Consider the following 27208-nt stretch of genomic DNA (forward strand, 5'->3'; position numbering starts at 1 on the left):
CGAAAGGTTCGTAAGACGAAACATTGTTTCCCATAGGAAACAATGTAAAGTCAATTCATCCGTGCAACCAAAAAACCCCCCGCAAAAAAACGGCTTTCCGCGACTGCTGGGAAGCGACGCGGCTGTTTTAAAAGGTGACAGCCGGCCTGGGGGGCTTCCCAGCACAGGGTTCGGGGGTGCTGGGAAGCCCCCCAGGCCGGCTGTCATCTTTTAAAAGAGCCGCGCCGCTTCCCAGCTGTCTCCTGAAGCCGAACGCGGAAGTTCGGCTTTGGTGTTTGGCGTTCGGAGACAGCTGGGAACCCAGCGGTCTCCCGAACGCCGAAACCGGAAGGGGCAAGGTGGGGGGGGGAGAACGGGAGGCTCAGCATTCCGTCAGTCGCAGCGCTGGCTGTCAACTTTTCTTTTTAGCACTGGGGAGGCAAGTCAGCTCCTGCCCAGTTTTAAAAAGAAAAGTTGACAGCCAGCGCTGCGGCTGACGGAATGCTGAGCTTCCCGTTCTCTCTCCGCCCCCTCGCCCCTTCGCCCCCCTGTGTTCCTAGGAGAAGTGCTGGTGAGGAGCAGAAGGTCTGTCTTGCCTCAATCCCCAGCACTTCTCCTAGGAACACAGGGAGGCGAAGGGGCGAGGGGGGGGAGAGAGAACGGGAGGCTCAGGAAGGGAGCTCGGGAAGGAGCCCACGGTCAGTCGGCTGCGGGCGGGAGGAAGGCGATTGTTCCGCTGCCGCCAGCATGGCCTGGCTGGCAGCGGAAGATGTAACGGAGCCCACGGGGGATTCGCCTTCCTCCCACCCGCAGCCGACTGATCGTGGGCTCCTTCGCAACCTCGGAGAGCTTCCAGGGCATGAAAGCTCACGAAAACCAGGAACCTCTCCGAGGTTGCGAAGGAGCCCACGATCAGTCGGCTGCGGGCGGGAGGAAAGCGAATGCCACGGGGCTGGGCTCGGCTCCCCCCTCGGCTCCCCCCCTTACCAGCCCCGCCACGGAAGGCTCCATTCTGTTCCCTGAATGGAGACCGCCGGCCGCTCAACCGGGCCGGCAGGGAACAGAATGGAGCCTTCCGCGGCGGGGCTGGTAAGGGGGGGAGCCGAGGGGGGAGCCGAGCCCAGCCCCTTGGCATTTGCTTTCCTCCCACCCGCAGTTGACTGATCGTGGGCTCCTTCGCAACCTCGGAGAGCTTCCTGGTTTTCGTGAGCTTTCATGCCCTGGAAGCTCTCCGAGATTGCGAAGGAGCCCACGATCAGTCTCGGCTGCGGGCGGGAGGAAAGCGAATGTCACGGGGTTGGGCTCGGGAAGGGGCACCGGTGACCGCCAAAGGGTTGGCGAAGGGAGGGTGCTGCGGCGACCCGACCAAGCCTATGGACGCGCCTCCCGCCGCTCTGCCCAATCGCAAAGCCAAAGGAGGCACGGGAGGCGGTGAATGTCATGTCCTCTGGCCAGTCACGGGGGCTGGGCTGGGCGTTTTCCTGGAAGGAATGCCATCCACCACCGAGCTTTTCGTAATCTGTTTAAATTTCCTTCACTCCCCCAACATTCCCCGCCTTGCCTCGCTTGACTGGCCAGAGGACATGACATTCACCGCCTCCCGTGCCTGCTTTGGCTTTGCGATTGGGCAGAGCGGCGGGAGGCGCGTCCAATCGCAAAGCCAAAGCAGGCACGAGAGCCGGTGAATGTCATGTCCTCTGGCCAGTCAAGCGAGGCAAGGCGGGGAATGTTGGGGGAGTGAAGGAAATTTCAACAGATTACGAAAAGCTCGGTGGTGGATGGCATTCCTTCCAGGAAAATGCGCAGCCCAGCCCTCGTGGAGGCGTTTTTCTAAAAGGAGTGCAATCACCACCACCGAGCTTTTCGTAATCTGTTTAAATTTCCTTCACTCCCCCAACATTCCCGGCCTTGCCTCGCTTGACTGGCCAGAGGACATGACATTCACCGCCTCCCGTGCCTGCTTTGGCTTTGCGATTGGGCAGAGCGGCGGGAGGCGCGTCCAATCGCAAAGCCAAAGCAGGCACGGGAGCCGGTGAATGTCATGTCCTCTGGCCAGTCAAGCGAGGCAAGTCGGGGAATGTTGGGGGAGTGAAGGAAATTTAAACAGATTACGAAAAGCTCGGTGGTGGATGGCATTCCTTCCAGGAAAATGCGCAGCCCAGCCCCCGTGGAGGCGTTTTTCTAAAAGGAGTGCAATCACCACCACCGAGCTTTTCGTAATCTGTTTAAATTTCCTTCACTCCCCCAACATTCCCCGCCTTGCCTCGCTTGACTGGCCAGAGGACATGACATTCACCGCCTCCCGTGCCTGCTTTGGCTTTGCGATTGGGCAGAGCGGCGGGAGGCGCGTCCAATCGCAAAGGCAAAGGAGGCACGGGAGGCGGTGAATGTCATGTCCTCTGGCCAGTCAAGCGAGGCAAGGCGGGGAATGTTGGGGGAGTGAAGGAAATTTAAACAAATTACGAAAAGCTCGGTGGTGGATGGCATTCCTTCCAGGAAAATGCGCAGCCCAGCCCTCGTGGAGGCGTTTTTCTAAAAGGAGTGCAATCACCACCACCGAGCTTTTCGTAATCTGTTTAAATTTCCTTCACTCCCCCAACATTCCCAGCCTTGCCTCGCTTGACTGGCCAGAGGACATGACATTCACCGCCTCCCGTGCCTGCTTTGGCTTTGCGATTGGGCAGAGCGGCGGGAGGCGCGTCCAATCGCAAAGCCAAAGGAGGCACGGGAGGCGGTGAATGTCATGTCCCCTGGCCAGTCAAGCGAGGCAAGGCGGGGAATATTGGGGGGGAGTGAAGGAAATTTAAACAGATTACGAAAAGCTCGGTGGTGGATGGCATTCCTTCCAGGAAAACGCCTGGGGGGGGGGCTGGGCTGGGCATTTTCCTTGCCGATCTTCCCTTGGCTTCCCTGGCCGCCTGGCGCTGCGATCTTCCGATGTTCCCTTGGCTTCCCTGGCTGCTTCCCTGGCCACTTCCCTGGCCGCCTGGCGCTGCGATCTTCTGATCGCAGCACCAGGCGGCCAGGGAAGCCAGGGAAGATCAGAAGATCGCCAAGGGAAGATTGGAAGATCGCAGCGCCAGGCGGCCAGGGAAGCCAAGGCGGCCAGGGAAGCGAAGCCGGGAGCAGCGGCAACGCTGCTCCGGTTGCCTGGTCCTCTCCTGTCTCCCACGCTGTTGTTCCCCGTTGCGTCAGGTGCTGCAAGCCCCGAGTCAGACGCACCCTCGCTGCCGCGCCCAGCCGCTGCCCGCCCCGTCCTAGCCAGAGCCTGAGCCGGCCCGCTCGGTCGCGCCTCCTCGCCCGCGGCCCGCCCACCCGCACAGGATGCAGACCTGCTGCCTCTCCCGTGCCCGCCGCTGGCCTGATCCTGCGCCTCCTGCTTTCCCCTCCAGCCAAAAATACAAAGGCGGTCTGCCGCCGCCCGCGGAGCAATGGGAAACTGAAGCTGCTGGCGGTTTCAGACTCCCTTTGCTCCACGCTGCTCCGCCCTGCCTGTCATGCAATGGCAGACCGTCTTTGTGTTTTTCACTGAGGGGGGGAGCAAGAGGACCTTCCTGACTCCCTCCCCCAGCGTCGGACCTCCTGCCCTCCCTCCCAGCCAAAAACCCAAAGCGGCCTCCTGAACGCTGCCGCCGAGAAGCCCCACAGCCCGGCTGTCACATTTTAAAACAGCCGGGTGGCTTCCCAGCAGCCTCTCCAAGCCGAACGCCAAACCCGAACTTCCGGGTTTGGCTCCGGGAGGCAACTGGGAAGCCCCCTGGCTGTTTTAAAAGGTGACAGCCGGGCTGCGGGGCTTCCCAGCAGCCTCCCGAACGCCGAACCCGGAAGTTCGGGTTTGCCGTTCGTAACACGAAAAAAGTTCGTAAGAAGAGGCAAAATTTTTCTGAACCCCGGGTTCGTATCTCGGGTTGTTCGTAAGACGAGGGGTTCGTATCTTGAGGTACCACTGTATATTTTTGTTGGGCATTCTACCAAGAAAAATATGATGAAAAGACCACATATTTGATTCTGCATATACTAACGGCAGCTAGAATTGTATTTGCACAACAATGAAAAAGTTATTCTCATCTGAGGGCAATGTAATTTAAAAATATTAGATTCTGCAGAAATGGATAGATTAACACTTGCCATGGGGCTTCCGGTTTGGTGGAGATCGCGGCGGGACATCTTTGGCAGGGCTCTGCCAGGCGATCCCTTCTACCCCCTCCGAAGGTCGCATTTGCGATCGGATCGGGCTCGGATGGCCCGATCCCAGAACAGGGGGCTCTCCTCTGCCCGAGGAGCCATCGCTGAGACTCCGGAGGCAGCGGTTCGCCCCGCAGCTTCGAAGACGGGAGAACCGATCCTCTTTGTTTAAGAGGACCGGCCAGCGCTTTCTTCCCTCGCCCAGCGGGAAGCCGAGAAAAATTCTTGAAGTGAAAGTTCCACATTTAATCTACTGAAAAGAATACATTCGATAAAGGACTTAAGGTAAAAAAATTCCTCTTTGTTTCAAGATTAAAATTTGAAGATTTGATCGTTCGAAAGCCTCAAGGGAAAGCTTTCTTTAACGAGGCGAAAGTGAAAGTTTTTTTTTTCTCTTTGAGTCTCATCCGCAAATAACAGCCGAGACTTACTTTTCTCATTTCATTGTTTCCATTTTGTATTTGGATTTTGAAATCTATAAAATATTTTTTCTACCTTATGCTTCAATAAAAGAGCTTAAATTGGAAATGACTATTTAGAAGACTTCAATGCTTAAAAGAAATTAGCAATGAAGAGCAAAATTTCTTTACTATAGTCTGTTAAAAGCATTGTGTTCCGGGCTGACATCTCAACAGCGGAGGAATATAACTTTGTTGCCTTTTTTTTCTTTCACCCTGTTGTCTCTGCAACATAATAACATCATATAACAACTTGAAAATAAAAGTGAAATAGAAGGAACTGATACCTTTCCTTTGGAATATTCACCCTTGGACTAACCTAACTGGATTACTTGCTGATTGTTTTTGGATTACTTTGGATTACCTGCTGATTGCCTTTTTCTTGGGATTATTTTTTTGAAAACTTTTCCACATCTGTCTGGACATATGAACTTCTGACTTCTAACCTGACTCCATTTTGAGATCTATTTTTTTTTTGCCTTTGTCTTGGATTTGGAAAAGAACACAGACTCCATTTTAACTACAAGAAAATTATTAATTTGACTTTCTTCTTGAGACCTGCAATCGGGATTAAGTATAATTGTATTTTCTGACATTTGGATTCATATTCTTCATTTATAATTTCTTGATTTATAAGAAGACTATAACTATATACATTGTGTTTTTTCTTTGATTAATTAATCCTTTTTTGATCCCCTTCTGATTCTTTCTTTTTTTATTTCTATCTGTAAAAGAAGTTTGAATTGAAGACTATGCATTGTTAGTAAACCTTGGTTCCCTGCTCTATTCTAATTATTTGAATTGAAATATTCCCCCCCTTTTTCCTTTTTTTCTCTCTCCTTTTACTGCTTTATTAAGTCTTTTCTCCTTTCCTCCTTTTCCTTACCTCCCTAGAATCTCCCTTTTTAAAATAGTTATTATTCCTTTTTTGCTGTTACTTACTTTGTTTTTTTATTAGACCACTTATTTTTAATCTTTATTTGTTTCTTATTTCTAAAGGTTTTACTTTTGTTCTCTGTGTTATTATATTTTTAAATTTTTTAATAACAGCAACAGTAATAACAACATATATTGGATTTTGAATTTTGAATTTTTTATTTTTCTTTTGACAACTGAATAGTTATAATTTAAGGTTAATTGTTAATAAAACAGATTGAATAGATTTGGAATTTACAGAAATTTTCTCCCTTTCACCACATACAAATTTAGATTGATTTAAATTAATTTGAATTTTAAACAGTGGATTCAAATTTGACAATGTCAACTTCTTCAACGGTTGTTAAAACGGTAAAAAAACAAACCACAGCAACAATCTCTTCTCCACAAGTGTCCCCGCGTCCTTCCCCGACGCACCAGGCGTCAGCTATGTCTTCCAAGGATAAAGAAAAAGACAAAACAACGCAGCCCAACTTTGCAACATTACAAGAAACTTTAAACAATATGCAGGACCTCATTCTTAAATCTCAAGAGAATGCTACCCAACAAAGAGAGGCTATAAAAGAGGATGCAACACAACAAAGGGAAGCTATAAAAGCAGACTTGGCAGAATTTAAAAAGGAGATGGCCCAATTGAAAGCTGATATGGGCGAGGTGAAAGACCAGATAAAGGTGATCCAACAAACACTACAAGAAAGTGATGATCGAGTGAAAAACGTTGAAGAGAAATCTGACAAAAATGCAAAAAGAATTGATTATCTTGAAGGGAGAGCTGATGCAAGACACAGAAGACATGATGAATCAATTATTCAGCTGGAGATGCAACGTGCTTCGTATGGACTACGATTTCAGAACATGAAAGAGGAAAAAGATGAAGATTTAAAAATGACTATGGCGGAAACGATTGGAGGAATACTCCAGGAGGATCCTGCTGCGCTAGTGAAAGAAATCGATGAAGTTTACAGGACTTCGAATAGTTACATCCGTCGCCACAATCTCCCAAGAGAGATTCATATCAAATTCACCAGGAAAACTTTACGAGATGACATACTTCATTGGGCAAGAAATTCCAAACTCCAACACCAAGGAGTGGAAATAAAAATATTAAAACAAGTTCCAAGAAGTGTCAGAGAGAGCAGAAGAGATTACCAGTTTCTTACCAGAATTTTGATCAAAGAAAATATAACCTATCGTTGGTTAATCCCACAAGGTCTTTCTCTGACATGGCGTTCTACAAGATACAAGCTGGAAAATGTAGAACAAGCTAGGTATTTCTTTGAAAATAGTGGCATCAGCCACATGGACTTTTCAGATAAACAACAAGAGGCTCAACAACAACCAGCACAACACCAATCAGGGGAGATACTAGCAATCCAACAAGAAGAACTTTTGGGGGCCACTGCTCAAGTAATAGAGCAGGACCAAGGTGCTATAAGAAGAGTTCAGCCTCAGCGAGAAACCAAAAAACCTACTAAATGACAACAACTAAAGATCTAAAGATCTTTTCGGTAAATGTTAATGGACTTAATGAACCAAGGAAAAGGAAACAAATCTTCTCTAAAATCAGAAATCAAAATGCTCAAATTGCAATATTACAAGAAGTACATATCAAAAAAGATAACCAAAAATTATTGTTGAATCCCAAAATTGGAAAAATGTATGCTGCATTAGCAGATCAAAAAAAAAGAGGTGTGGTGATGTATGTAGAGAACTCTATAAATTCCAAACAAATATATAAGGATAATGATGGTAGAATATTGATTGTACAAGTTGATATTGAACCTAGACCTATAGTGGTTGTTTCTATTTATGCTCCCAACGAAGACCAAATGACATTTTATAAAAATTTACATCAAATAATAATAGATTTAGCTATTGAGAATGTATTAATAATAGGTGATTTTAATGCTATTGTGAATAGGCAATTAGACCATTCAGGGGGAGGGAGTCACAATAAAAGGAAAAAAACAAAAAGAAATCTACTACCTAGTACTTTCCAAAAAATGAAAACAGAATTATTGTTAAATGATATATGGAGGGAAAGACACCCCCATAAAAGACAATTTACGTTTTATTCTAATCCTCACAAAATCTGGACAAGAATAGACATGGTATGGACACCAAAAATGCTTGCAGAACAAATAAGGGAAGTAGAGATAGATGTTAACACATGGGCTGACCACAACCCAATAGTGGTCTATATAAGAAGGAACAACAAACAGAATATTTGGCGGATGAATAGAAATATATTAAATGATAAGAAATATAAGGATTGGATCGAAAAGGAATTAAAAATATTTCTTGAAATTAATAAAACCCCAGACACCACTCCACAGAATATATGGGATACACTCAAAGCTTATATAAGAGGGTTAACAATATCTTATACAGCAAAATACAATAAGGAAAATAAATTAAAGTATGTACAATTAATAAATGAATTAAAACAATTGGAATTTGCATCGCAGCAACACACCAAGAACAGAGACTTTAAAACAGAAATAAATGTAATTAAACATAAAATTAGAATTATAGAACAAAATCAAATAACTGAAAAAATTAAAAGAGCAAAACAACATTATTTTGAACATGCAAATAAACCAGGCAGATGGTTAGCATATAAACTTAGAAAGCAGAGTCAATCCAAATTGATAAAAAAATTAGAAGACAAAGATGGTACAATAAAATATGATACAGAAGGAAAGGCAGATATTGTTTATAATTTTTATAAAGATCTTTATGCCAAAGACACTGTTAGTGAAGATGAGGTTTTTAATTACTTACAGGCTTCAAAATTACCACAAATAACAGAAGATCAACAGACTATGTTGGATGGACCAATAACAATGGAAGAACTCCTAACTATAATTAAAAAACAGAAAAACAATAAGGCCACTGGTCCAGATGCTATACCGGCAGAATGGTATAAGATAGACAATGAAATAGTAAGAAATTATATGTTAGAAACTTTTAACTTATGTAGACTTGAGGGTAAAATTCCGAAATCTTGGTCAGAATCGTTGACAACTTTAATACACAAATCCGGCACTGACCCAGTAAAAATCAAAAATTATAGACCCATATCTTTATTAAATGTAGATTATAAAATATTTATTGCCATTTATGCAGATAGACTTAAAAGAATTATAAATGGAATAATACATCAAGACCAAAATGGATTTCTACCAGGGCGACAAATTAAAAATAATCTTAGAACAGTAATAAACACATTAGAATACTATGAACAACACCCAGATAAGACAGCATCCTTAATGTTCCTAGATGCTCAAAAGGCCTTCGACAACGTTAACTGGACATTTATAAAAATGCAACTAAATAAAATGAGATTTGGCTCAAAATTTGTTAATTTAATAGATACTATATATTCAAAACAAACGACTAAGATAATATTAAATAATAATCAATTACAAGCACTTGATATAAATAAGGGAGTTCGTCAAGGATGTCCTATATCACCATTGTTATTTATTATGACACTTGAAACTTTATTAATTAAAATAAGAGCGGATTCCGAAATAAAAGGTTTAACTATAGGAGATGAAACTTACAAACTCCAAGCTTTTGCAGATGACTTAACGTTTATAATTGAAGAACCGATAACAACTGTTCCTTCTTTATTGCAAACTATTGAACAATACGGTAAGGTAGCAGGTTTAAAGATAAATAAAAGCAAAACTTCTTTCTTAACTAAAAATATGAATAAAATACAAGAAACTAAATTAGAAAATATTTCTGGAATAAAAACCGTAAAGAAAGTAAAATATTTAGGAATAAATTTAACAGCGAAAACAATAACATTAAAAAATGATAATTACATAAAATTATTATCAGAAATTAAAAAAGATTTAGAAACATGGAATAACCTGAAAATATCATTTTTAGGAAGAATTGCCACAATTAAGATGAATATTCTGCCCAAGGTTTTATTTCTCTTTCAGGTAATTCCAATAAACCCAGGGGGAACTTTTTTTAAAACTTTGACAAACTTAGTTAAAAAATTTATATGGCAAGGGAAAAAAGCAAGGATAAAAATAAACTGTTTGGAAGACATTAAAGAAAGAGGAGGATTTGGTCTTCCAAACTGGAAATTATATTACCAGGCCGCCGCCTTAACATGGATTAAAGATTGGATAACTTTAGAGAATAAAAGAATATTAAATTTAGAAGGACATGATCTTATGCTGGGTTGGCATGCATTTATATGGTATGACAAGGAAAAAAATCACTCATATTTTAAAAGACACACATTAAGGAAGTATTTACTAGAGGTTTGGAAGGACATAAGGAAAAACCACTTCTTAAATGTTCCAGAATGGATAGCCCCCCTAGAAGCAATAACACATCCAAAATCTATAAAAAACACGAAAATATTTTATAGATATAAAGAATTATTAAATGATCAGATGAAGCTAAAGCCTAGGAATAAACTACAAGAAGAAGGGATAATAATAGATTGGTGGCATTATGCCCAGATTCGATCCAGATATCAGAAGGATATAACTCTTTACACTTTTAATAAAAGTAAGAATCTGCTAAGTCATTTAATTATTAACAATTCAGTAAAAATGATAGGGAAAATATATAAATTTCTTATCGCTCATAAAAATATAGAGTTGACTCTAAAAGATACCATGATAAGATGGTGCAGAAATATAGGTAAGGAAATAGATATAGATACTTGGGAAAAAGTCTGGATTAATAATTGGAAAATGACCAAGTCAGTTTCATTAAAAGAAAACCAAATTAAAATGTTTTATAGATGGCACCTTCCACCAAACAGGATTGCAAAAATGTTTCCTAAAACATCCCCACTGTGTTGGAAATGCAAGAAAGATATAGGAACTTATTACCATCAATGGTGGACATGTGGTAAAGCTAAAATTTATTGGAAGATGATTGAGAAGATATTAAAAGAAGTATTAAAACATGACATAGATAACACCCCGGAATTTTACTTATTAGGAATTACTAATCAGACTTATAAGAAGGAAACTCTTTATTTAATCATACACATATTAACTGCGGCTAGAATAATATATGCGCAAAACTGGAAGGGGGAGGAAATCCCCAAGAAAGAAGAAGTTATAGCTAAAATATTAGATTGCGCTGAAATGGATATGATGACAAGACGATTAAACGATCAAGAAGATACAAAATTTTATGAAACATGGAACAACATATATAAATGGTTAGATAAGAAAAAATAAGAGATAGATCTGTTTTTATTTAGGTAATAACAATATTAGATGTATTTGTTGATGATTTTGATATAGTAGTTTACCCATAAGCGATATATTAAAAATTTTGTTTTATGTATGTTTAGTAATTGAGATTTGTTTAAATGTTTGATTAGATGAATATATTACACATAAATAACATATTAAGCATTTTTACTTATACCGTACTAATATTATATTTAAGATTTGAAAATTTTTTACTAGACTTTTTAACATTTAACAAATGATTGATTATGTATTCTTTTTTCTATTTGAATGTATACTTTCAAAAGAAGCGGGGAAATACATCCCCATTTTATGTTTAATGTTTGTATGTCTGTATGTCTGTTTTATGAAAAATAATAAAAAAATTGAAAAAAAAAAAGATTAACACTTGCCATTAAGGATAAAGAAGAAACTGAATATTTTTTGATATGGGACACACAGCACAATAATAATGGGGGACTTTAACTGGAAAACAAACTCAGCACCAAGTGGAATGTCTGACAGATTTCTCACCAGCCTTGCCGATAACTTTCTAACTCAAAAAGTGGAAACAGCAACCAGAGGGACTGCAATACTAGACCTAATTTTAACAAACAGGGAAGAAATGATTGAGGGAATAGAAGGAGAAGGGACGCTAGGTGAGAGTGACCATACCATCCTAAAATTCAACATTGCGCAATTACTAACTACAACACCCAACTCAACTAAAGTCCCAGACTTCAGAAAAGCGGACTTTAACAAGCTAAGAGCGAACCTGAAGAATAAACCCTGGAAGGAACTTCTAAAGAGTAAATCCACACAGGATTCCTGGGAAGCCCAAAAAACACTATCATTGAGGCCCAAAACAATTCAATCCCCACGAAAAAGAAAAGCAGAAAAACTAAAATGAAACCAGCATGGCTAAACAAGGACCTCGCAGACAACATAAAAGAAAAAAAAGCCAAATACAACAAATGGAAAGAAGGACTCATAACCAAGATGGAATATCAGCAAACAGCCAGAACCTGCAAGCAAAACATAAGAACAGCAAAAGCTCAACACGAACAGCACCTTGCAACAAAAATTTACGACAACAAAAAAAGCTTCTTCCACCACATAAACAACAAGAAAAAAATCAAGGAAACAGTCACCATACTAAAAAACAATGATGGTAACGAAATCACCGACAACAGAAACAAAGCACAGCTGCTCAATACCTACTTTACATCAGTCTTCACACATAAAGGAACCACCAACCAGCCAACCTACAACCTAACTGCAAATAACAGCCCCAGAACCGAACTCAACACAGACAAAGCTACCTTTAGGGACTTGAGGGAGCTTAACAAGTACAAATCACTGGGACCTGACGGACTCCACCCTAGAGTCCTAAAAGAACTGGCAGACACCATAGAGGAACCTCTTCTCCTCATCTACCAAAAATCTTGGGCCACTTGAGACCTACCAGAAGACTGGAAACGAGCGGACGTAGTTCCCATCCACAAAAAAGGGAAAAAGACGGATCCAAGCAACTACAGATCTATTAGCCTGACTTCAATACCTGGAAAAATACTGGAGAAAATAATAAAAAAACAGCTTTGCCACTACCTGGAAACAAACAAGATAATATCCAACAGCCAACACGGATTTGTCAAAAACAAATAATGTCAAACCAATCTCATATCCTTTTTCAACACTATAACCAAATCAGTAGACCAGCGCAACACGGTGGACCTCATATACTTAGACTTCAGCAAAGTTTTCGACAAAGTCGACCACTATCTCCTAATCAACAAATTAGAAAAAAGCAGAGTAGACTACAACACATGCAGATGGATCAATAGCTGGCTGACCAACCGCACCCAATGAGTTGTCCTCAGTGGTTCCAAATCCACATGGAAGAATGTAGGCAGTGGGGTACCACAGGGTTCAGTCCTGGGCCCTGTGCTCTTCAACATTTTCATCAACGACTTGGATGAGGGAATAGAAGGGCAATTGATCAAATTCGCAGATGACACCAAGCTGGCGGGGGTAGCCAATACCCTAGAAGACAGGCTCAAATTACAGAAAGACCTAGACAGACTAACACAGTGGGCCCACACCAACAAAATGATGTTTAACATCGACAAGAGCAAAAAAAACCTAGGCAAAAAACCCCCTGGACACACATACAACCTGGGAGAAACCCCTCTTAGCAGTAGCGACTGCGAAAGAGACCTCGGAGTCTTGGTGGACAATCAACTAAACATGAGCCAACAATGTGCAGCAGCAGCTAAAAAAGCCAACACAATCCTAAGCTGCATCAACAGGGGAATACACTCCAAGACCAGGGAAGTCTTAATATCACTCTACTACGCCCTGGTCCGACCACACCTGGAGTACTGTATTCAGTTCTGGTCACCACACTTCAAAAGAGACATTGAAACTCTGGAGAAGGTGCAAAAAAGAGCAACCAAGTTGATTAAGGGATTGGAAACCAAGACTTACGAAGAGAGACTGAGGGAACTGGGCATGGATAGCCTAGAGAAAAGGAGGGCCAGAGCGGACATGATAGCAGTCTACAAGTATACAAGGGGATGTCACAGAGAGGAGGGGATCACTTTATTCTTCAGGGCACCAGAGGGCTGGACGAGGAACAACGGCTGGAAGCTGACCAAGGAGAGATTCAACATGGAGATAAGGAGGAACTTCCTGACGGTCAGAGCGATCAACCAATGGAACAACCTACCAGCGGACGTTGTAAACTCCAACACTCTGTACATTTTAAAGAGAAGATTGAACTGCCACTTGACTGGTGTACAATAAGGTTCCTGATTTTGGGGGGGGGGGGGGGTTGAACCCGATGGCCGTCATGGTCCCTTTCAACTCTAATAATAAATAAATAAATAAATAAATAAATAAAACATTCTATCAATGGCTAGATGACAGAAATAGAAGTTAGAAAGGAGGAGATATAAATGGGGGAAATAGTATAGAGGAGAGTTATTAAAGATGATGTTAAATGTTAAGTATTAAGGTTATTAATGTTGTTATATTAATATGATGGTTATGACTAAATATAATGAAGATTTATAAGTATGACTATCTAAAAATAATTATACCCAGAATATATGCTGTTTGATAAAAATTGAATATTATCTAAATACAACAAATAAAACAGGAAAAGAAAGAAAAACTCTGCAACAGCAAACACTGGCAAAGGAATGAGGTGGGGATGGATCTTCTCTTTCAGTGAAAGTATTTAAACAGAGTCTGGAGAGTCATCTGTTGGTCCTGATGCAGTAATGGAATCTTGTTTTGGGCAGTGGTTGGATGCGATAATTTCCATAATTTTTGACACCCAACTCCTATTTAAAATCATTTACAGCACCCCCTAGTCATGTGATCACGATTTGCCATTGGTTAAGCTGGATTGACACTTATGACTTGATTATGACCATGGTGACTTGACTTATAACTGTGGTAAAAATGGTTGGACATACTTCATTGCTGGGTTCTTTTCATTGTTCAACACATTAGAAATGATATGGTAGCTTTGTAGTTATTTATACTACTCAAGTGGAAAGAGATTGAAACCCTACTTTTTACGGATATCTTCCACTAGATAAATTGATAACTAGAAATAAAACGATCAGATGTAAGAAAATACATCTGAATTGTTTTCCTTCCCTTGCATCCTACTATGCAATCAGAAAAGACATAAAATGCACAGGCAGTATCAGTGTTCCCTCTAATTTTTTTTGGGGGGGGCCCCGGAAAATTATAATGTCTGAGCGGCAGTCCCTTCGGGACTGGGCGGCACAGAAATAATAAATAAATAAACAAACAAACAAACAAACAAATAAAAAACCCACCCTGTTTTGCCTCAGAGAATTTTAAAATAAAATACTGTACTGTGTGTCTATAACAGTGAGCTCATAATAGGGCAACTCTATCAATATCAAAATGCCACTTAAATAGTTGAGCTAGTTTCAAACTAGATTTTGATTTTCTTTCTCTCTTCCTTACTCCCATTCTTTTTCTTTCTCTTTTCCTTCCTCTCTTTTTTCTATCTGTTTCTCTCTCTTCCTCTCTTCCTCTCTCTCTCCTTCCCTCTCACTCTTTCCCTCTCGGCTTCTGGGCAGGTTTGGAAAACTCTGAGTTGATGATGATTTTTAAGTGAGCGATTGCTCACTGCTCAGCTTAGAGGGAACTATGGGCAGTATACTTTGGACCACTATTGAAATTGGCACCTTCATTTTACATATACTCAATTTCAAATTGAAGTTATATTTTAATAAATGCATCAATTTACCAATACAAATGTTATTTTATAAAATACAACATTGGCAATTGTTATGAATTTATGTGGCCAAACTGCTGTTAAGATAAGTCCCTTTGTACATTACTCTAGTAACTTATAAATTGCTGGGTATTTTTAAGTGATCGGAAGAGGTCCAAACAAAGTAGTATATCTATATTTCAGTCTTATGAATATTTGATTATAAACTGGAATTACTGGGAAGAAAAGAGGTTTTATCTCTTATTAGTGTTTGGTTTACCATGTCTTAATGTAATAATTAGAAGTGTTTCCAAGAAGTAACCATTTTATGTTTATAGTTTTTCTACCTTTGTGATATAGAGCTTTTGTATCAATTGTAACATGCTTTTTGCATTATAGTTGCATTATAGTGGACTCCATTCAGTCGAGTCTGACTCTTGGTGATTGTATGCACCAGGTCTTTCCATACCTTCCGATTTTTTGCTATTTCTTTCAGTTTTTCTATTGTCAGCTTTGATGGTGGCATTATAGTTAACTTTTTATATTAAGACAGCCTTATTTGCTATATGAAATAGAAAATGTTGGCCATAATGATTTATTTCTCCATTTTCTCAATATTTTATAAGAATTGCTAATAATAAAATAGCAAAGAAAGTGCTAATGTGCATTCAAACCAGAGTCTCTTCTGCATAAAAGAAATAATTACATCTTTAAATAACTTTTGACTTTCAGCTGATGCATAAGTCATAGTATGAGCAATCGGTAGGCCCCAAATTTTATTTTGTTTGTTAGTACAATAAACAAAAGTGGAATTTTATTAAATTTAAGATATTATTATATTAGTATTCATATCTATCCATAAAATAGATCATGGCATTTAAATTATCCTTCTGTTTGTTATAATCAATATATAATCTTGTTGTAGAAATGGCGGTAGATGTAGTGTATTCAAGAGAGGCAGACAGCTGATGCAATAACCAACTTTATTGGGAGAACAATTACCATAGAAAGAGAACAACTTACAAAATGGCAGGTTATTTATACTGCCCTGCTAACCAATCAGGATCGTACTCTTTTCCTGCTGAATATTGCCCCCTGCTGTTGCTAGGGACATGACAGTAGATTTTAGGAGAAACCCCTCCACCTCTCACAATACAGTAGAGACCTTCAAATTTCTAGGTTCTATCATATCTCAAGACCTAAAATGGTCACATAATATCAAAAACATCATCAAAAAAGCACAACAAAGAATGTTCTTTCTGCGCCAGCTCAGGAAACTCAAACTGCCCAAGGAGCTGCTGATAGAGTTCTACAGAGGAATTATTGAATCTGTCATCTGCACCTCTATAGCTATCTGGTTTGGTGCTGCAACTCAACAGGACCGACACAGACTTCAGAGGATAATCAGAACTGCAGAAAAAACAATTGCTGCCAACCTGCCTTCCATTGAGGATCTGTATACTGCACGAGTCAAAAAGAGGGCAGGGAAAATATTTACTGACCCCTCACATCCTGGACATAAACTGTTTCAACTCCTACCCTCAAAACGTCGCTACAGAGCACTGCACACCAAGACAACTAGACACAAGAACAGTTTCTTCCTGAACGCCATCACTCTACTTAAACAAATAATTCCCTCAACACTGTCAGACTTTTTACTAAATCTGCACTTCTATTCTACTAGTTTTTCTCATCATTCCTATCATCCTTTTCCTCCCACTTAGGACTGTATGACTGTAACTTGTTGCTTGTATCCTAAGATTTTTATTAATATTGATTGTTTCTTCATTGCTTATTTGACCCCATGACAATCATTAAGTGTTGTACCACATGATTCTTGACAAATGTATCTTTTTTATATACATTGAGAGCATATGCACCAAGACAAATTCCTTATGTGCCCAATCACACTTGGCCAATTAAAAAATATATTCTATCCATTCTATTCTTTTGTCATTTGGCAAAATGAAAATCTACTTGAGTAACAAACCATCTGTTGCCAGGAATAGAAAACTATTCTGAAATATTTAAAACATTTCAATGGGCAGGAGAGATTTTAAGTTTATGCTTAAATTAAAGAAATGCTCTAGGGAAGATCATTAACTGCATCATTAATGGATCATCTTTAGATGTTTGCTGTGAGAAAAATTGAGACTTCTCTCCAGTTGCTAGTATGTCAGAAGGTAACTAACTTCCTCTAAACTAAGAATGTGAAGTGTGTATATTTTCCCACATTCTTCTCTTGCCTTTGATCAAATATTCTATCCTCTCCTCTTGAAAAAAAATGTGATTCTGTATAACTGGGTTTAAATTGTTCTGTAACAAACAAGGGGGAAATTGAAATAGTTGATTATTTTTGGTACTCATGTATAGAATGAGCATATTTTTAATTTTCCAGAATTATGGAATATGGAAATGAAATTAAAATTTGAGAAGATTATAAAAAAACTTTTAAAAAGCCTTTTTACAATTATTGAGGACAAAGATTTGATGCTCACCTGGCCTGGTGTGTGTGAAGATACAATGTCTATTGGCTTAGTACTTTTGATTGAATTTTCTTTATTTAGACATTACAACTAAGCTGCACCTATTTGCAAAAGTTACTTATCAATTAAAATATTTCTTCATGTTAATCAATGTCATTGTCTTTAGTAAAATGGCACAATGCAGTTGTAAATGATTTGGGAAAACAGGTGTATTCAGAAGTAGAATCAATCTTATTGGCAAGTTTATAGAACATTGGGAAAATGTATATATCAAACACCACTATTTTAGTTTATCAGTGTAAATATATATTTTAAATAATTAATAGAGCATTTAAGCTCAATAAAACACTAATTTTAAATCAACATAAATAAATTGAAATTTTGGTTTTGAAACTTTTCAGAATATTTCTATGCAATATGAAGAAAGTGCTTATGATGCCAATCAGGATTTCCTATATATAGGAAATGATAGTTCTAATTAAATCCATGTTGTTTTCTATTGCTCCTGCTTTGGACTTAATTTCTACAGAACTGTTATAAATACAGGACATTTTATAATTTCTCTTCATAGAGATCTTTAAAATTATTTCAATAAGTTTGTTCAGGCTGAAGTCATATATCATACAGTATTATAATTCCCACTAAGTTTGCCAGAAACTAGTTCAATTGAATTATCCATCTCCCTGTCACCATCTCCCCTTTCTCCTTCCCTTACCCTCTTCCTTCCTCTCCTACTCCTCCCCCCATCCTTGCAGTCCTTGCTTATTTTTCCGCCATTAATCACCTCGCTCTCATAGTGAAACTTCATGAGAAGAAAAGTGCTTTTGTTTATCAATTGATTTATTGCAGGACGTGACACTGATTAACACCGAGAAATGTTGAGTAGCCCAAGATCACCCAGATGGTTTCCATGCCTAAAAGAGGACTAGAACCTATGTCTCCTCGTTCCTAATCCAGCATCTTAACTACTATATCATACCAGCTGCCAAATGAATTTAATTTATGATTTGCATAATTTAAAATTTACTACATTTTCAACATTTTAATGAAGTAGCATAATTATTTAGAAGTAATTAGCATTCTGGGCCAAAATTAACTTTCTTTCTTTTGAAATCATTGGCTTTGCCAGCTTTCAGTTCAACTGTTCAGAAGTTCACAGAATTTCTTTATAAACAAAACAATTCTTGTCTTTAAATATATTTAAATCACAAAATGTAAATTACATAAGTTTTCCTACAATACTGCAGTGCAACTATATTGGTAGAAAGTTTTGTTCATTTTGATGTACATCCAATACCTGTATTTAAAACATTACAGTTTCAACAGTCATATGAGGAGGAAGATAGAAGTGATAGTCATAATACTGAAGAACAAATAGAACAAGAACAAACAGAGAAACATCAACAAAAACAATGTAATGCTGCTCAGATTCTTAAAGAGGGAAAGAGTAATAAATATTTTGAGAATGGAGAAAATAGTCATATGACTATAGGAACCAAAGAGGTAAATGCTGTGTTCACTTTTAGAATTACATTTTTAGAAAATGAAATGCTGTCTGTCTCATTACCTACTTAATGTTAGTTACACTGTTGAATTGCCAATCTTCCCCACCTTTTTTAAAAAAAAGTTTGGGGAGGAGAGAAATGAAGCTCTTATTCTCTTTCTAAAAATTCTTTAAATGGCAAAATTCTATTTTGCAGTGTCTGACGAATGTGAAAGTTTGATGTTGAGATAAGAAGCTTTGATTCATAAACTTAGTAATAAAATGTCTGTCTTCATATCAAAGGATAAAAAAATGTCTGATGAGAAAGCAACTTGTACTAGCAGTGATGACGACAATGAAAAAGACCATGATGAAAACAAAGATTATGAAAAAGAAGACAAAGAATCAGATGCAGCAGAATATTATAAAGATCAAGTTCTTGATGAGGAGGAACAAAACAGTCTATTATGTGAAAAAGAAGAAAATAATCTTACAAATACGGAAACCACAGAGGTAAATATTTTGTACATTTTCAATATTGAATTTCTTTGGAATTATAACAGCTACTTTTTGGCAGAATAGTAGAGACTGCAGTGTAAGATATTTTTATCCTTTTACTACATGAGAAGATTGATGATACAAATGTAATTTGTTTTTAAATAAAATTGCTAATACTTATTTCTGAATCTTTTCACTGTAATTATTTACTTAGTTGCCTATATTTAAACTTATCTAAACTTCATCATAAATCTAATTCTTAAGAATTTCTTATCTACTTCTTATGGCTTCTATGAACTACTTTTTCTCTTCCCCCATTTATAGGTAGGCTTGAATTTCCAACATTATATAAATTACTAGGATTAGCTATCCCCATGTTTGACTGTGTGATTGTGGATTGTGCAGATACTCTGAGATCTAGCTACCCTTTAGCCAATGTTTAATCTAGATTTTACGGCATATAGTTATAAATAAATTTAGCATTAACATCTATGAAAAGAAACACATAATTGTTGTGATAATATTAAAAGTGGTAAGGGTGTAGTGTAAAACTAGAAAAATGCTTAAAATACATGTTTGGCTTCCTTCCTTTGCATCTTATACTCCGAAAAATATGGTAGTTTGTTAATTATCCCTGTGCCTTAACAGAGTCCTGCATGAAAGATACAAAAGATGATAATTGGCAAAATTAGCAAGTGCAATGCAGCTTTAAACTGAGCTGGGGATAGTGTGATGGATGTACCTATGTATAATGAAAAAAAATAAGTTTACAAATTCTTGGAGGTGTTTTGCTTGTTTTTTTTCTTTTAGAAAGATAAACCTATTCCACATAATAACCCAGTTAAACAAGGTAAGACACTTTTCTGTCTTTAATGGGATGGGATACTATTTATTGGCTAATATAATTTTTGTTTTTAACTATATTAAGGGGATCAATTTTAAGACGAATGTATGAATATGATTGGATGGAGAGGATGTCTGGGATGTATGAAATGTATGGAGGGGACAGTTGGTCTGGCGACTTGGAGGCAGGAGGAGAGGCAGATATGACGGGAGACATGGGGTAGGCCATTCACAGGGAACAAGGGACTGCTGCTTGAAAGCAGTCCCTTGTTCCAGCCCCATGGACTCAACCCTGGGAACTGGTGACAAGCAAAATCAGGCTCAGTGTTCCCTCTAAAAAATTTTCGGTGCGGGCAGAAAAGTATAGTGTCTGAGTGGCAGTCCCTTTGGGACTGGGCAGCATAGAAGTATAAATAAATAAATAAATAAATAAATAAATAAATAAATAAATAGATAAATAAATAAATAAATAAATAAATAAATAAATAAATAGGGGAAAAATCCCTTCTTTTTCATTAAAAGAAATTAATAATAAAACAAAACCAAAATCTATTACTATTAAAACTAAAACAACCAGGAAAACCAAAAACACAACTATTAATAAATCTATGCTTTAAAATCTTCATTTCTTAAATATTTATCATAACATTATAGTAATCTAATAATATTATGAAAATCTATCTGAACACCAATGCATCAATCAGACTCAAACTCAACCCTGATAAGACAGAGTGGCTGTAGGTTTTGCCTCCCAAGGACAATTCTATCTGTCTGTCCATCACCCTAGGGGGAGGGGAAATCATTGACCCCCTCAGAGAGGGTCCACAACTTGGGCGTCCTCCTTGATCCACAGCTCACATTAGAGAAACATCTTTCAGCTGTGGCGAGGGGGGCGTTTGCCCAGGTTCGCCTGGTGCACCAGTTGCGGCCCTATTTGGACCGGGAGTCACTGCTCACAGTCACTCATGCCCTCATCACCTCGAGGCTCAACTACTGTAATGCTCTCTACATGGGGCTACCTTTGAAACACTCCGCAGTCTGCATTGGTTGCCGATCAGTTTCCGGTCACAATTCAAAGTGTTGGTTATGACCTATAAAGCTCTTCATGGCACCGGACCAGATTATCACAGGGACCACCTTCTGCTGCACGAATCCCAGCAACCAGTTAGGTCCCACAGAGTGGGCCTTCTCTGGGTCCGATAAACTAAACAATGTTGTTTGGCGGGACCCAGGGGCAGAGCCTTCTCTGTGGCAGCCCCGGCCCTCTGGAACCAACTCCCCCCAGAGATTAGAATTGCACCCACCCTCCTTGCCTTTTGTAAGCTTCTTAAAACCCACCTCTGCTGCCAGGCATGGAGGAACTGAGATATTCTTTCCCCCTAGGCATTTATAATTTTATGCATGGTATGTTTGTATGTATGTTTGGTTTTATAATAAGGGATTTTTAGTTGTTTTAGTATTGCTGTTTTTATTACTGTTGTTAGCCGCCCCGAGTCTACGGAGAGGGGCGGCATACAAATCCAATAAATAAAATTAATTAATTAATTAATTAATTAATATATTTCCATATTTCCTTTTCTATCATTTCATTCAATATTTCCAAGCTCAATTAATTTTCAGGACTTAGCATTTACTATTATTAACTTTCATCACTCTTCTACATTTCCAAGTATATTTTAAATTCATGATGCAAAGTCATAAAATCATACAAACATATCATAAACCCCTTATTTATCCTATGTATCTTCCATTAATTTTACCTACCATATTTTTCGGTGTATAAGACACATCTAGATTTTAGAGGAGGAAAACTAGGAAAAAAGTATTCTGAACCAAATGGTGTAGTATTATATTGTTTAATAAAATACAAGTGTAGCAGAATACTTTTTACAACCATGTATATTTTTTAAAACCATCTACACTTTTTACAAACTTCAAACTTGACAGCTTCAAGACTTGTGGAATTCAACTCCCAGAATTCCTCCACCAGTCATGCTAGCTCAGAAATGGGATTGGAAGTCCACAAACCTTAAACTTGCCAGGTTTGAAGACCCTTGCACTCCTAGCACCTAACCTAAGAGTCTTCAAACTTGACAGCTTTAAGACAAGTCTTAACTTAAAGACAGACCAATGGGGTTCACGAGCAAGGGACATTAATGCCTGCATTTTTCCTAAGGCTGCCTTTTTGATTGCTTAAGAACAAGCTATTATGACTCTAGAAAGACTGCTTGCCTACACAATGGAAATGTTGAAAAACAAATTAACTGACTGCAAGAAGTTTCCAAGGCAGGAGGGAGTACTGTAGTTAACATATCAACTCTTCACTCATGCACACACACACACAAATCCCACCTGCTCTGCCTGCAAGAGCTCAGCGCCCTAAAAGTACCAAACGCTGCTAGTGCCTCCATCTTCAATAATTTCTTTCATGTTCATCAAGAATCATAAGGTACAACGGTACCATGGAACTGAAGAGGTGGCTTCGCCAGGATCAGGGGTGAAAGTGGAGGTGGAGTCACATGGTCAGAAGTGAAGGCAAGGACAGTAGGGCAGAAGTAACTGGAAAATGAAAGGCAGGCGGGCCACCCGAGTTAACCAGTCCCGGCGGAGGCAGTGCCAGCTGTGGTGGCTCCAGGGGCTTCCTTTCAAGGAGCAGCAGCACCAAGGATATCTCGTCCACGCCCCAGGCCCCCTCCGCCGAATTGCGAGGCTGAGGCAAACAGGCTCTAAAGGGGCAGAGCCATTTTCCACATCGGCTTGGGTGAGCGGTTGTGTTGTGACGGGCTGGGCAGGGGCTTCAGAGCTGCCTGAGCCGGGGTGAGCCGGCCTAGCTCAGGCTGAGGAGGCCGGCAAACAGACCCTGAAGGGTCTTCCTCACCAGCGTAATCTTCCGAATCGGCTTGGGCGAGCAGCTGTGGCAGGGGGCCAGCAACAGGGGGCAGCCCCCAATGTGGTGGCGGGGGAGGAGGCAAAGCCGGCTACCCGGGGAAGCAGTGCATTTGAAAAGCGTGCCGCTTTCCTGGGCATAGGGCTTGACATCAGCTCAAAGCCCTGCAGAGCCGCCGCTGCTGCCTCCCCCTTCCATCCTAGTGCAGGCCGAGCCCCCCGCCTTGCCAGCTCCACTCCAACCTCCAGCCGGGAGCCACAAGCGAGAAGCGCTGCTGCCTGGGGAGGGAGCACCCACTGCTGAGAAGGAGGCAGAGAAGGAAGTGCTAAATGCTGTGGCGGAGGGGCCTCTGCCACCCTCCTCTCTGCGTGGCTTTTTAAAAGCGCGTGCCAGCCTTAATCTTTTAATGCGCTACAGTGCATGGCACACCTTAGAGGGAACATTGCTCAGGCTGTTGCTGCTTAATGCCAGGTCTGCTGTAAACAAAACTTCCCTTATCCAGGATTTACTCCTGGAAGAGAACACAGATCTGGCAGTGTGACTGAGACCTGGCTGGGCCCAGAGGGAGGAGTTTCTCTCTCAGAAATGTGCCCAGCCGGGTTTCAGGTGTGGCACCAGCCGTGAACCGAGGGAAGGGGGGGGGAGGAGTTGCAATTATAGCCAAAAAGACCATCAAACTGCGTAGGCTCACTGCCCCTGAGATTGCGGGTTGTGAGTCCCTTCTTATGAGGTTGGACCTAGGGGTACAGGTGGACTTGTTGCTCACGTACCTGCTTCCCAGCTGCATGTCAACAGCCCTGCCTGCGCTACTCAAGGAGGTAACCAGGCTGATGGTGGAGTCCCCCAGACTTATTGTCTTGGAGGATTTTAATCTGCCGTCACTCAGCAAATCCTCCAATTTGGCGCAGGAGTTCATGGCCACCATGGCCATCATGGACCTGACTCAAGTAATTCAGGGCCCGACCCATGAGAGGGGACACACTCTTGCCATGGTTTTCCTCTCAGAGCAGTTGAGTAATGATCTGATATTAAGGGGCTTAGAAAAGTTGTCTTTGTCGTGATCAGATCATTTTCTATTGCGGCTTGATTTTAAGGCTCCAATCCTTCCCCGCAGGGAGGTGGAACTGATTAGGAGGTTCTACCGCAGACACCGGATGGATCCAGAAGGTTTTCAACGGGCGCTTGGGGTTTTGACGGATTCGCTTGTACACTGTTCAACAGAATCTCTTACTGTAGCCTGGAATATGGCTGCAATGGAGGCTCTAGACCGAATTGCGCCTTTGCAACCTCTCTCTGGCAACAGATCCTGGAGTTCTTGGTTCACCGAGGAGCTCCAGGGAATGAAACGCCAGAAGAGAAGTCTAGAGAAGCATTGGAGGAAAACTAGATCCGATGTGACCGAACACTTGTAAAAGCTCATATTAAGATTTACAATGTGGCGATCAGGTTGACAAGATATGCATAAAATGTCGGCCTGATTGCGTCTGCGGAATCTTGCCCAGCCGCCCAGTTTAGGGTGACTCGCTCCCTCCTTAACCAGGGTGGAGTTGAGGAACCCTTGCAGGGAAGTGCTGAGGCATTTAACCAGTTTTTTGCCCATAAAATTGCTCAGATCCGGGCTGGTCTTGACTCCAATTGGAATGCAGAGTCGGCTGACAACAAGTCAGTTGAGGTGACGGGCTCGTCTTAGTCTATCTGTTTGGAGCGAGTTTGACCTGGTGACACCTGATGAGGTAGACAAGGACATTGCAGCTGTGAGTTCCGCCACCTGCTTGTTGGACCAGTGTTCCTCCTGGCTGGTTTCGGCCAGCAGGGAGGTGACACAGAGCTGGGTCCAAGAGATTAACAACACTTCTCTGAGGGAGGGGTCCTTCTCGGCTCCCTATAAGGTGGCACTTGTGCACCCCCTCCTCAAGAAGCCCTTCCTAGAACCAGCCATATTTAACAATTATTGTCCTGTCCCCAACCTTCCCTTTATGGGGAAGGTTGTTCAGAAGGTGGTGTCGCTCCAGCAGTCCTTGGAAGAAGCTGATTATCTAGGCCCTCAGCAGTCAGGATTCATGCCCATCTACAGCATAGAAACTGCTTTAGTCACACTGATGATCTCTCATGAGCCCGGGACAGGGGCTTGTCCTCTGTCCTGGTGCTTCTTGACCTCTCAGCGGCTTTCAATACCATCGAACATGGTATCCTTCTGCAATGACTAGAGGGGTTGGGAGTGAGGGCCACCGTTTTATGGTCTCTGGTCAGTCACAGTTGGTGTTAGCAGGGGGGCAGAGGTCAACTCCTAGCTCCCTACCTTGTGGGGTTCTTCAGGGGTCGGTCCTCTCCCCCCTGCTGTTCAATATCTACATGAAACTACTAGGCAAAATCATCCAAGGGCACGGGGTGAGTTACCATCAGTACGCTGATGATACTCAGCTGTACATCTACACCCCATGTCCACTCAGCAAAGCAGTGGAAGTGATGTGCCAGTGTCTGGAGGCTGTCAGGGTCTGGATGGGTGCCAACAGGCTCATGCTCAGTCCAGACAAGACGGAGTGGCTGTGGGTACTGACACGTCCATCTGTCCATCCATTATCTTGGGGGGGGGAATTATTGACCTCAGAGGATCCGCAACTTGGGTGTCCTCCTCGATCCACTGCTGACTTTAGAGCACCATCTTTCAGCTTTGGCGAGGGGGACGTTTGTCCAGGTTTGTCTGGTGCATCAGTTGCGACTCTATTTGGACAGGGAGTCATGGTCACTCATGCCCTTATCACCTCGAGGTTCAACTACTGCAATGCTCTCTACATGGGGCTGCCTTTGAAGAGTGTTCGGAAACTTCAAATTGTCCAAAATGCAGCCGCACAAGCAGTTATGGGCCTTCCAAGGCGTGCCCACATTTCATCATCACTCCGTGGACTGAATTGGCTGCCGATTGGTTTCCGGACATAATTCAAAGTATTGGTTATGACCTATAAAGCCCTACATGGCATAGGACCAGACTATCTCTGAGACCGCCTTCTGCCGCATGAATCCCAGCGACCGATGAGGTCCCACAGAGTTAGTCTCCTTAGGGTCCCATTGACCAAACAATGTCAGCTGGCAGGACCTAGGGGAAGAGCCTTCTCTGTGGCGGCCCCAGCCCTCTGGAATCAGCTCCCCCCAGAGATTCGCACTGCCCCTATCCTTCTTGCCTTCTGCAAGAGTTTAAAAACACATCTTTGCCGCCAGGCCCGGGGACATTAGACCTTCCCCTGTCCAGCAAATGTTGTTAGTGTGATTGCTGAATGAATGAAAATGAATGTTTTTAAAGTTAGAATTTTAAGAACTTTTTAGTATATTAATTGGATAACTGTACTGTTGTGTTTCGCTATATGTTGTGAGCTGCCCCGAGTCCACGGAGAGGGACGGCATACAAGTCCAATTAATAATAATATAATAATATAATGATAATATTATTATTGTTGTTATTGTTATTGTTATTTTCATTCTTTCATTTTTCTAGAAATATTGATTAGTTCTGTTCAAAGGATATTGTTTCTTCAAGCATTATGCTCAAAATGTCTGTTTCTAGAAGTATTCATACCTTTTTCTAGGTTCATAAAGGTTATATCAGCCTCTTCTGAGAAGGCTTCTGCTCTTCCAATTTAATAGTAAAGCTTTCACAATTTTCTGATATAGTCACAGCAATTGCATTCAGGTGAAAAAGTTTGATGACTACTATCAAGCCCTTTCTGGAAAATTATATTTATAGTATTCTTCCTTTTTTGTAGATATTCACTGTCACCTGTTGTTTGTAAGTTTTTAAGCAAATATTTGACATACCCACTTGATATAAAATCCATATAAAACTCCTTAGTCATAAGCATCTGATATCCAAATGAAAAGCAAATCAAAACTAGTAGACTAAAAATCCATATAATAAAATAAAATTCTTGAGGTTTGTCTTTACAATTTATGCTTTACTAAATACATAATTAGCTAA

General features: G+C 40.8%; 1 protein-coding gene across 12 annotated transcripts in view; it reads left to right on the plus strand.

Annotated features, from left to right (window-relative positions):
• The window catches only part of RPGR (retinitis pigmentosa GTPase regulator), a 298707-nt gene that overhangs the window by 251855 nt on the left and 19644 nt on the right, over positions 1–27208 (plus strand). For 4 of the 12 annotated variants that reach the window (XM_070750562.1, XM_070750571.1, XM_070750564.1 and 1 more), the window contains 3 exons: positions 18845–19030; positions 19314–19523; positions 20319–20358. In XM_070750562.1, coding sequence (XP_070606663.1) covers positions 18845–19030; positions 19314–19523; positions 20319–20358 — 436 coding nt within the window. Of the gene's footprint in view, positions 1–17170; positions 17225–18844; positions 19031–19313; positions 19524–20318; positions 20359–27208 lie in introns of all 12 variants that reach the window. The other 8 variants (XM_070750561.1, XM_070750570.1, XM_070750568.1 and 5 more) reach the window with 4 other exon arrangements.

The sequence above is a fragment of the Erythrolamprus reginae genome, chromosome 4 (assembly GCF_031021105.1).
Source record: "Erythrolamprus reginae isolate rEryReg1 chromosome 4, rEryReg1.hap1, whole genome shotgun sequence".
Lineage (NCBI taxonomy): Eukaryota > Metazoa > Chordata > Lepidosauria > Squamata > Dipsadidae > Erythrolamprus > Erythrolamprus reginae.